Source organism: Ostrea edulis, chromosome 8, assembly GCF_947568905.1.
Source record: "Ostrea edulis chromosome 8, xbOstEdul1.1, whole genome shotgun sequence".
Lineage (NCBI taxonomy): Eukaryota > Metazoa > Mollusca > Bivalvia > Ostreida > Ostreidae > Ostrea > Ostrea edulis.
The window spans coordinates 58,059,866-58,072,952 of record NC_079171.1 but is presented as its reverse complement, the minus strand read 5'-3'; the positions used below and the strand labels follow the sequence as shown (position 1 = coordinate 58,072,952).

Here is a 13,087-nt window from a genome sequence, read left to right as displayed (position 1 = left end):
AACATCATGGCTAGCAAATTAGACAATAAATTCGTATATTTATATCTGAAATCAAAACGAAAAAATATAATTGAAATATCAGAAATACTGTCTAACGGAAATCCAAACACACCGACGTCATTTATTTACATGCTAGTGAGAAATTTGCTTCCATATGGGGGAAATGCAAAGGGTGCTCATTGAAAACAAATGGGAATATTAATGTGGATTGTAATTATATCACATTTAAATGCATACACTTTGGTAGGATATTTGAACACATACCAATTATTAGGCCGTTCTTGGCACACTGATTTTGACTACGGGTAGCTTCCTTTACCTGATCAAGGTGTGGGGCTCACGGCGGGTGTGACTGGTCGACAGGTGATGCTTACTTCTCCTAGGCTCGTGATCCCACCTGATATATCCAGGGGTCCGTATTTGCTCAACTCTCTAATTTGTATTGCTAATAGGATTTATGAGATTGATCACTGTACGTAGTGTTCACCGTTCATACACTTCAATAAGATATTTGAATGTATACACTTCCATAGGATATTTGAATAAACACACTTCAGTTGGACATTTGAATGTATACATCTTAATAGGATAGTGACATGTGTACTTCGATGTATCTATGTTTACGCTTTCGTGCAATACTGATATGCACTGTAGATTACTTAATATCGCGAAATGACTCGCATACGTGAAATCACGCGAACATAAATTCGCGTGTAGTCTGTTAATCTGGGATTCTTACATGAATTTTAACCACAGAAAAAATAAAAGTGAGTATTTCTATTTCGCGAGATGCCTCTCGCTAAAGTATGCGATGATAAACTCCTCGCGTACATTTAGTAATCTACAGTATACAATTCGGTAGAACAGGTATGATTTTTAGATGTTAATTTTCACAAATTGAATATCATGTACGTGTCGAAATATTTAACAAATATATCTACATTCAATCCATCAAAATCTTACTTAAATGAGCAAAATTTTTAGATTGTTTTGTTTGGAATCCATTTAATGTGATATATTCAAGATAAGCAGCATTTTTTCATTGTTTCGTTGTATAAGGGACGGAGTAACCGGATGTGGGATGTTCTGTGCTGTGTATAATGCCATACAACAACTACAACAGGACGACGAGGTCGACATGTTTACCGTCGTCCGGCAGCTACAAATACGCAGACCGGAAATGATATCCAGCTTGGTAAATGTTAAAATATTCTCGTGCAAAGTTTGTTTTCTCAAACCAAAATCCCTACACATAAACAGTGAACGATTTTTTTTTTGGAATTATTTTTCTTTTCGGATTTATATAACTACTTGTTAATATTACACCCTCCAATATTGTTAATAATATTTGTTATGTATCAATTGTATAATAATGTATATAGTGACACAATAGTATCATTCGAATTGTACATGCAACCCCAGATACCTTATAACTTAACAAGGTTTTAGAAGTTTCACAATCGACGTTTTTGATAAAAAAAATTGGCAATATGTCCAAATGAAAAATATTTCGCAGGAGCTTGTAGTCACTGTGTTGTTTGTCCGCCCTTCCATCTTTCCTTCAGTCCGTGCTTTCGTTCGTCCGAGCTTACATCTCCTAAACCGTCAGTCAGAAACTGATATATTTGATATCATATGTTCCTTGAGACAGGGACTTGTGAACTAAGGTCTGTCAAGGTCAGTTGTGAAAGACCAATGTTACTTAGAAGATATAAAACTCTCTTATCTCAACAGTTTTTAATGTAAAACTCTCCATCTCTTAAACCTTTCAACAGCAATTGATCTTAATCGATCACAAATATTCCATGGGGTAGGGTTTCTTTGAACAAAGGTTATTTTTGAAAGACCAAGGTAATTCAGAATGCATATCTTATATAGGGAAAAACGTCCTCATTTCAACAGTTTCAGAGCAGCTGTTGCTCATACATCAAACAAATAAGTAATCATACGCAAATGATTTTCAGACAAAGGTTACTCAAGATCATTTTGTAAAGGTCAAGATGACTGACCATGTGCCTTATATATCACGAAACCCTTCATTCCCACATTGTTTTAACAGTATTTCAACGGTTATCGATCCTTGCCCTTCGTCATACGAAGTAGGTCAAAACTTAATTGGAATAGCACCCAGTAGTTTAACTGATATTTTTGTTCTCAATAAGGAAATACAAAGATTTCATAACCTGTCTATGAAAAATTAGCAGCGGTGACTTCTACGTAAAACGATTTAAGTGTCCTAGTACTAACAATAATGAACATAATGTAAAAGAACATTATTTTTTTCAGCAGGAATTCAAATTTTGCATTGGTGCTGTGGAAGAATACTTGAACAGGGACAATGTGTACGCAAATACCTGAGCCGAGTCTGGTGTGTCCATTGGTGATCTTTTGAGACAATGGGTCACTTTGCTATTTTTAGGATTCCGTTTGATCAGTGTGCATTGACAACATCACCAACTGAGATTTAAAACCAAAATGTTATTTACAAAACATTGAATGTATATATCACTGACATGCACTGACATGCAAGTCTAAATTATTATCTGATGCCGTCAACTGCAAAATAATCCATTCACATAATAGTACATTTTTATTCATGATTATATTGTCTTACCATTTTATCTCGTTACGTGAAGCATTGCGTTGTGAATCAGTAATGCTAGTTTGAATGTATAACCCCGCTCATCATTCGCTAAACAACTTGTTTATTTTTCAAGTTTGTAATAAAAAGAAGCTTTAGAGAATCAATGAGTGTGTTGTCTTGGATATTGTGTAGGAATCTGTCACAAAAGGAAAGTCAAATTTCAGCAAGATTTCTTTTATCTGAGGCGATACACATGCAAAGTTAATGTTATATGATGACAACATTTAAATTTATGTAGACTACGTATTTTACGCAAGTACTATCACGAAATATGTCGTGGATGTCAAATCGCGTGATCATGAATGCGCAAATGGTTCATTGATCAAACGTTTTAACATGTATTTCAACATTAAAGCGGGTTTTTTTCGCGTGTGGTGTTTCTCGTGAAAATATGCGATAATAAATTCCCGGCGTGTATTTAGGAATCTAAAAAAACATCTTATCTTATATATGATTTATAGAGGAATATTTTAAAGTACATTTACGAAAACATATCTTATCTCCTAACTTATTCAAGCAATTGAGTAATGCATCTAATGGGTTGCAATTATCAAATCCAACCGGAGATAATCACGTGTTTGATTGACAAACAACTATTCAATCAGTAACAATGCAATTGCCGCGTGGTATTTATTCTTGGACTCATTAGACGTTTTAGAATAAATTTCGCACAATTAAAAGAAAATTTAATTCTAAATGATATATAAATATCTTCATGAGGATTTGAATCAGTATATCGATTGCGTTCTTTTGTTAAATACCTTTTCAACAGCTAGAGAAATTAGATGTATGTCAAATATAAACCCACATTATTCAGCAACGCTTTTATTAGATGATCAGTTAAAAATTCTTGGTTGTAAAACAACTGACACATATCTTGCACAGACGATTTTGTCTTTTTGACAAATTTGAGAAATATAACATAAATGTACAAACGTGGAGTTTAAAGAGGTTTCAGTACTCAAATTAGAAAATTTATTTTTCATACAATTTAAATCCTTGTTGAAATTATATAGCATGGATTACTCAGCATTCGAATTGGAGAGGCTGTATTGTGTATTGCTGCTTTTGAATGTTGTATTGTTTGGTGAGGGGTGTTCCGATTACAACCCAATTCATGGGGAGAGATATATCGGTCCAGTGGTTTCTATGGTTACCATGGTGGGACTACAGCAGTGTGTTAATGAATGTCTCGGCAGACCTGCTGACTGTTGGGGCGTGAACTACAGAAAAACGCACTTTCCCTGTGAAATTGTGGCAGCCATCAATGAAACGGAACCATATATTGAGTATATTAGAATTGGACTTGATGATGTAAGTATTTGAAATGCTATATTTTCGTGTATTAATGTAGAAAATCTAGCTTCCTTCTGCCTTGCGCAACATGCGAATTTTGGATTTAGTATGTATGAAAGGTGGAGGTAAAGAACAGCGATCAGTCTCGAAACTCCCATAAGCAAAATAGAGAGTTGGGCAAACACGGACCCCAAGAAATACCAGAGGCGGGGTCAGATACCTAGGAGGAGTAAGCATCCCCTGTAGACCGGTCACACCCACCGTGAGCCCTATATCTTGATCAGGTAAACAGAGTTATCCCTAGTCAAAATCAGTGTGCCAAGAGCTGCTTAACAAATGGTATGGACCGGGGATGTTTGCTATTCCTGGGTACCCGATCCCGCCTCTGGTATATCCTGGGGTCCGTGTTTGCCTGGTATATTCAGAGGTTACCAACTATCTATTTTGTATTGCTTAAAGGAGTTATGAGATTGATCAGTGTTCGTTATCTTCACCTTTCATGGAACACATCAGACAGCATTTGGCCCAGTGATAGGTTGTATTGGCATACTAGATTGTTATATCGACCATAGGAAATGTGAACTATAAAGAAGACTGTTATTCATATATAGAAAAAGTAGATTCCCAGAAGAAAAATTTTGGTGCATCCATCTATTTCATTTTTCATTAAATGTTTTTATTGATGTTATGCATAATGTTGAGATTGATCACTGTTGGTTATTTTCGCTCGTTAATTCATAGAACATTATCAGTTCCTAAAACTCGTATTTCGTGACAAAGGAATATATGTAAAACTTATACGGTACCAATTTTGATGCACCAGATGCGCATTTCGACAAATAATGTCTCTTCAGTGATGCTCAACCGAAATGTTTGAAATCCGAAATAACTATGCAGTTTTAGAGCTAAATATAGCCAAAACAGTGTGCCAAAAAAGTGGAGCCAAATTCGTCCAAGGATAAGAGTTAGGGAGATAATCCTTAATTTTGAAATGAATTTCTAAATTTTGTAACAGCAATTGAATATACATCCGTATTTTCAAGCTAGTAACGAAGTACTTAGCTACTGGGCTGTAGAGACCCTCGGGGACTAACAGTCCACCAGCAGAGGCCTCGACCCAGCCGTGAAAATAATGTAATATTGTTGCAAATGATAAAACGGTTTTAAAAAGTTCAGAATTTATTATAAGTCCAAAAATATTAATTCATAAATACATTTTAGAAACAAACTGAATTTAACAAAGAAATTTCGAAGATTGACTCACATACAAACTCACACACATCTAATCTTTGACAACTCCGCCCACATTCGTACTGACCAGCCAATTAACTTAAGGATAATAAAGTTGCAAGAACAGGGAAAAGCCGTATGACATTAATTTACAATACTGAAATTAGGTAGAGCTAAGCATAACAAATTCAAAGAACACAATCCTAAGATCTAACCATAAAGTTGATAACAAGTATGAGTAAATGACATTGATATCTTGAGACAGGAAAGAGATGTCAAGGATTAAAAATTGCTAACATGTGCAAAAATGCCCTTTCTAAACATCAAATGAAATAATTAAACTTCAATTACAGATGTCAAACAAGACCAAAAATTAAGAGAACAAATATATGGAAATAGATTGATAATTAATAATTTGTCATTTATAAACCCTCAATATACATAATCATAACATCCGCCCACAGAAAATAAAATTGTAAAACAATTTTACATTGGGTTAATAAATGCAAATTAAAAATTTAAAAAAATGAATACAATGGGGAAATAAAATGAAAATAAAATAAACTGCCATGTACATATTACAACATGAGTAAACACTCAAAACAATGTTCTCGTACTAAGCTGTACATTAGAAACATATTAAAATGTAATTGTACAATCGGTATAACCTAAATGACACGTATGATTACTTATAACCATCTATCATATAAGTACCATGGTTTCACAACGACAAGCAGACACGGAGTCAATAATATACAGCAGCTAAAACAAGTACTTAGATAAACAACGACTTTGAAACAGTCACAATCAAATAGTAATTAATAGCAGAGCTTGTAAACATTGCTCCCTCACATAGTCGGTCACTCAACTTAATTAAATTATCTCCTCAGCACCACGAGACGAGCTCCTGCAGTTAGATAACTAGAGCAAATTTACATTCTCGGACAAAAGTGCTGTGCCTTTCTATCATGATAAACAATAAATCACTGCAATAGTAATGATCTCAAAATCCAATAATCATAAAATCAAAAAAAAAATCTATACAAGGCGCCACAATGAAAATAAAAAAAATCACATAACAAGCATAAGAAAATTATTTACACATATATACAATAAGGGGATCATGGCTCAATCAATAAAGGGAGGGGGTCTTTGCTGAACAGCTACTCTGGCTTTAGCGTTCAAATATGAAGTCGCAACCCAAAACGCATTATCCGCAGGTTCGCCTGAAATCTGGATTAAATACTGTAATCCGTTTGGAGAGTATCGCTGGCCTAAGATTTTCTTGACTCTGTGAAACCCATCACTGTCGGAAGATGCGGTGAAGGTGACAATGGTCCGTGGGTCCACATGATTGTCATCCCGGTAACGAATTGGTGGTCGAATAGTCCGTTGAGGGCGCTTTGGACATGCAGGAACTGAATGTTGTTCCGTAACCTCGTCAGTCTGACAACTTTGTTCTTTCTGTGTTACTTGTCGCGCCGATACCACACTGAAAAAGTCAGAAGGAGTAGGTTACCGAACAAAAGCTTTCTTAACGCGATTGATGTGGACAATGTTATCTTGCTCTTTGTTGGTGACTGGGTCCTTGAGTAACACAGTATGTGCACTTGGTATGTTGTGTACAACATAAGGTCCGGAAAATTGGTTTTGAAGCTTGTGCGCATTTTCCTTTTGTACAAATACATAGTCATTCTTTTGTAGTGTTAATGGCCGGAGATTGGTATTGGCATTGTTTAACATTGTGTCTTTGGCTTTCTTTACGTTTTCCATTATTTCCGTCCGAATAATGTTTATTTTTCTAAGTTTGTCACCAAGAAAAGTAGCAATGTCCTTGTTAATTTCCACTGGTTCCGTGTGGTAATTCACCAGAGGAAATTTAGGTCTACATCCAAATACAATCTCATATGGAGAATATCCAAGACTCGTATTCACAGAACAATTAATTGAGAACACCACAGATGACAAACAATTTTCCCAATTGCTTTTGTCTGTAGATACGTAAGGTGTTAGTCTCTCAGCAATTGTCGCATGCATACATTCACAGGCTCCAAGACAATGGTGTGCAAAGGCCGGAGTAAATTGTTGGGCGACGTGCAGCATCTTGCAGAGTTCGGACGTAACCTTGGCTATAAACTCACTTCCCTGGTCACTGATAATTGTACTACATACCCCAAATGTCGTAATGAGCTTGAAAAATGCATGGGCGACTGTCATAGCGTCTTTTGTCTTGATTGGAAATGCAACAAAATATTTGCTGAACATGTCGACAGCCGTAAAGATGTAGGAACTGCCCTGGGTAGAAATGGGTAATGGCCCATACAAATCAATCTCCCATACGTCGAAAGGCGCTGTTGGTGTGGGATATGAAGTTACACCAGATTTAGTAGGCATACGGGAAATTTTACGTTTCTGACATTGTTGGCAAGATTTTACATAGTCGCTGACAATTGGAGACATTTTCTGGAAAAAATAATGTTCTTTAATTTTATCTAGCGTGTCCTGTATTCCACCATGTGCAGCCAGCGGGGAGTCATGATGCATGTATAAAATGTCTTGAACCATACTGTGGGACTACTAGTTGGTATTTGTTAAAAGTTTTCGCTCTCTTTGATTTTGCATGACGGGAGTGAAACAGCATGCCATTGATTAACGCGTAATCTGAATGTTTCACTAGAACGTCTCTGGCTAGTGTCTGTGAATCTGGGAGGATGCCATTTTCAATGTAATTCATCAAATCTTTGAGTTCAGGGTCACTATGCTGTTTTTGTATGACGTCTGATATCAAAAAGCTGGTGTCGCGAAAATAATCAGATGGTTCATTATCAGAGGACACAAGAGGTTGATCCTGAACACTTTGGGGGTTACATGGGTTATCTATCTCAGTAGCATGTTCATAAGGAGCATTTCGTTCTACACCACTAGAACTGTCAATTTCTGTAGTCTTATTGAATGGAGCGGAACAGATGGTATCCTCAGTTGAACTTGGTAAATTACCGTCGGCCTTGTCATGATGAACGAACTTAGATCGTAGCCGTTTCTTGCGCAATGGCAACTGAAAATCGTCCTCAGTATCAGCGTCATAATCACATCTGGAAGCTTTGATGAAATTTGATTCCAGATTGCGGGGAAATAGTGTGTGCAAGTCCTGTCCGTTAGGTAATTTTACAGATGTTGGTGTCTCTGGTACATACGGGAAATGGAGATCATCTTCTTCTGGACTAGATTCTAGTATTGTTGGAAATTTTGGATTCCTAGACAACGCATCCGCTACGCACATTTCTGATGCTGGTTTATATTTTATATCAATGTCGAATTGTTGTAAGATCGCTAACCATCTCTTGTAAATTGCACCTTTCAATTGCTTTTGGAATAAGGGTTTCAGTGCTTGATGATCGCACTCAATGACACAGTGTCGTCCACGTATATAAGGCGCACAGTCTAATACTGCTGTAACCATTCCTAAAAGTTCAAGTTTTGTAGGGCCATAGGAGCGTTGCCATTGGGCTAGTCCTTTTGAACCAAATCTGATAACTTTAGAAGTACCATCCTCATGGATTTGATATAGCATGTATCCCAATCCACGGCTTGATGTGTCCACTGCAAGCCGAAATTCCAGGTCATAACGAGGAAAACTGAGAACAGGGGATTTTTTCAGTAGCTGTTTAAGTTCATTAAATGCTGATGTTTGTTCTGAAGTCCAATTAAATTTGGCATTTTTCTTCATTAACTTCAGGATAGGTTGCGCAATAGCACTATAATTTGGAATGAATTTTCTAAACCAATTAAATAATCCCATGATTCGACGTAATTCTTTAATACTCGTTGGAGGAGGATAGTTCACAATCAATTCAACTTTGTTGGTTGGCGGTTGAATTCCGTCCCTAGATATGGCATGTCCGAGAAAAACACACTTGCGCTGCGCAAAGTGACATTTCGAAGGTTGTAGTTTAAGTCCTGCAGAATGAAAACGACTAAATACTTCCTGAAGGTCCGTAAGGTGTTGTTCAAAAGTTTCGGAACAAATAAGAACATCGTCCAAGTAACACAATACAGACTTGAATGTAAGACCCCTAAGGACCTTGTCCATCAGTAGCTGAAAACTATTTGGCGAAGTTTTAAGTCCCATGGGGAGGCGGAGGAATTTAAATGTGCCATAGCAAGTATTGAAGGCTGTGTATTTAGTTGATTCTTCGGAGATAGGCATCTGGAAAAATCCTTTGCTCATGTCTATGGAGGAGATGAAGTTCGGTGTTTTGTCTGTAAATGATTCTGTTAGTTCTTGTAAGTCCGGAATATTGTACCGAAACTCCTGTGTGACAGAATTGAGGTATCGGAAATCACAGCAAAACCTATAGTAGGACAAACACTGATCTTTTGTTAAGTTATTTATTTTCCCCTTAGGTTTGTTTTGTTTGGACACTAATACAATTGGACTTGTTATGGGAACATTTTCACATTCTTGGACTGGTGCAATGATGTTCTGTCTTAACAGATCATCAAGCTGATGACGCAATACCTGTTTCTTATCTGGTGGTAATCGGTATGGTCGATGATGTTTGGGCTGTGCACCGGGCATGAGGTGAATCTTATGTTCTACAACACGGGTAAGACCTATGTCAGGATTTTCCTTTGTAACAAACAGAGATTGGTGTTTGATTAAACACTCTGTCAATGACTTTTTGTCGCTAGCGCACAAGTCGTCGTTAAAGTTGAAATTTGAAAGAAACTGTTCGTTTGAATGAGGATTCACTGCCGGAGCCGATGAGCTGTCTGATAAAGTTACGTTCGCACACTCGACGGGGGATTTGTCCAAGTCTATCGTTTGAATATGGAATGAATTGTCAAGTGGTTTGAAATGAGCCAGAATTGATCCCTTATTTACAAAAACAGGTTCATCACCAGGGTTTAATATCTTGAGGTGGACTGTGCCGTTTGTTGAAATAGTAACAACTGATTTCACTAACAATAACCCTCTACGCAAAAACAAATTATGTACAGAGCAAACACCTGGTAAACCTATCATTTTGTTTTTACTGACTTTGCCACGTACGAACAATTCTGAGTTGGGTGGAACTGAAAAACTAGATCTACATCTAACTTTGGTACATTTGCTCTGACCTCTGAAAGTTACAAATTTGTCAAAGTCTAAAACAATTTGTTTTGAAATAAAATAACAAGTACCAAGTATTAAAGGATGGGATGCACAATCCAAAATATATACAAAAATTGAATGTACTCTAGATGAACATGGTGTCTGCACTGAGATACTGGCTGTTCCAAAGATGCAAACAGACTGATTATTGGCCAATATAAACCCTCAATATACATAATCATAACAATAATCAACGCCTCTCGATATAAAAAGTCCAGTCCTGCATTCCACCAGATGACTTCTACTTTAGCATCCAAAGTCTTAAACATAGTCCATGTACATGTTTTTTTCTTCTTTCTACTATATCCCGAAAGGATCCGGGTGAGAATAGTTCTTCAGTACCCATTGCTTGTCATAATGGGCGACTATATGGGGCGGTCCTTCGGATGATACCATAAAAACCGATGTCCCGATAAAGATCCCTCCCTGCTCAAAGGTCGTAAGCACTGAGCATGGGCGTAAATTTTGCAGCCCTTTACCGACATTGGTGACGTTTCCATATGAGTGAAATATTCTCGAGCGGGACATTCAACAACATAAGCAATATACTATTAATCAATCATAACAAGGAACCCTGTACACATTAGAGGGGCATAGAAGGATTAAGCATATCTGGTAGACCAGGCACACCCGCAGTGAATCCTATATATCTCTCAAGTATACAGAGTAATCTGTAGCCAAAATCAGTATGTAAAGAATAGGCTTGATATTGGTATGAAGCGCGTCAGACAACATTGGTAAGTTGTAATGGCAAACTAGATCGTTCTAACAATCATAAAATCTGTGAAATGCTTACTTTCAACGAGACAGTTGAACTCCCTATAACATCACCTTGTTTGTCATTAACCTGTCTCCATTTAAAAAAAACCTGATTATACCCAGAGCAAGCTCTTGGGTATGAAATCATTTGATAGGTGTAAATAGCATACACAGGTGATTATGAAATATTGCTACATAAATATGGGAAGTTGACGACGGAGAAGCTTATCCCATTTGTCACAAGCGTGAGTTGTTAGTTGGCCATTGGCATACATGTTCAATAAAATATGTAAGTACAAAGCAGACGTGAAAGACTGGTGTCTTATATTCCGAGTTTACAAGGATATATTGAATCGACCTACAGATTTTTAATAGTTTTACTGTTTTGAAAATACTGTTTGAACATATAGTATTCATCGATACTTATTGACAACATAATAAACCTAGAGAAATTTTGAATTGATGTGTGAAAAAAGTTCCAGCGGTTACATTGGGTTCAAGGTGGTTGTGACCTAACATGTGGGGTGTTTCCTCCTATTGCCCTACTGTTTTTTGTATTATCTATGTGATTCATGCGATTGACCACTGTTAGCTATTGTCACATTTCACCTTTCGTATTTGTCCACGGTTCTTATGACTTTCAAGATTCTTTCATCTAATTCCAGGTGACTTGTGTTCAATCGAGATGTACATCGTGTCTCCCAGGCGAGAAATGTGTCCGATTATCCAGTAATCAGACGCATTGTGCCAGAGGTACGTCATATTGCTATTTACTTATTGGTCAAGGACACTGCATGCCAATAGCTAACATTATAAAATCTGACAGTACCAAGAATTAAAGACGCTCAGTGTCGTGTTGCATATCTTAGACAAGTACCAGTTAATTTCACTTCTGTGATACTTTTTGCTGATTTCACCTATTAAGAACGTCATCTTCGGTCCAATAACTTCACAGCGAAGATTGCGAATGACCAATATCAAATTCGATTATACCCAGGCCATCATTTGCTGATATCACTTGGTTCCGGCTGATGAGACATATTCTTGCCATGAATGATAGGCAGCAAACAATACATTTAAGATGCGATGATGACGTCACGTCTTGCGAGTTAGTCAGGGAATCACGCACTTATCTTCTTATCTCTTCCTATCTGCATCACATCTGCTACATAGGTAGGGAACGACAACTCGGATACGCCAGGCTGTTAGTGTTTGCGCAGTGGTTCACTGATGGCGATGTCAATGTTGGGGAGAACTTCAGAGTGTCCTTTTGAGCGTTTACCGTTGACTAGCTCACCATAGAGCAGCTTCTATGGAACACGAATATCTGACATGCATACATGTCCAGTTCACCTAATTTGGGCTTTTCTGCGGAGGGTATGAATGCTTGATTCTGTGTAGCGTCCAAAGGTTGACCTTGCTTAGTTATACGTGTGACAACCTATTTATCAGTGTCGCTGTGCTGCCTAGGGACGTGAATATGTTTGTGGTTTTGAGACTGTCTTCTTCATCAATAACGTATGGGTCTATGTCTCCATGTTGGCGTGGATATCATATAATTATTGACATGTTATGTGTGTACATAGAATTATGGATCCTTATGACATTGTTGTTTTAGAATATTGACAACACCGATTCGACATCAATTAAAGTTCTGCTCTTGAAATGTTTGGTTTACAAAACCATGTGACCTGTTAAAGGAATTTAATGGTCACTTCGTGATGGAGGTGACTCAGAGGTAAGAAACCGTTATCTTCCTGAGCGGAAGGTCTTGGATTTGAGATTCTCTCTTGCAGAAGACGACGCTATTCTTGCTCCAATCTACTGTATTAACAACATTTGTGGACTCTCACCTACAGTTAGTCATGTCGCTGAGTGTTACAATTTTCAGCACCATGTATAAGTCAACATTTCTGGTATTTCTTATTCAGTTAGTGACGTTTCTGTGTAAGAGAAGAATTTTCAAAATTGCATACAACCATCATGATATTTATATGCTTGCT

The 13,087-nt window shown here is 37.2% G+C and overlaps 1 protein-coding gene across 1 annotated transcript in view; it reads left to right on the top strand.

Moving 5' to 3' along the window:
• The window catches only part of LOC125662623 (multiple epidermal growth factor-like domains protein 6), a 51,688-nt gene extending 48,940 nt beyond the window's left edge, over nucleotides 1-2,748 (top strand). Inside the window, exons 36-37 of the mRNA XM_056147733.1 lie at nucleotides 1,060-1,195; nucleotides 2,287-2,748. Coding sequence (XP_056003708.1) covers nucleotides 1,060-1,195; nucleotides 2,287-2,358 — 208 coding nt within the window. The 3' untranslated portion in view covers nucleotides 2,359-2,748. The remainder of the gene's footprint in view (nucleotides 1-1,059; nucleotides 1,196-2,286) is intronic.
• Nucleotides 2,749-13,087: the final 10,339 nt, after the last annotated feature.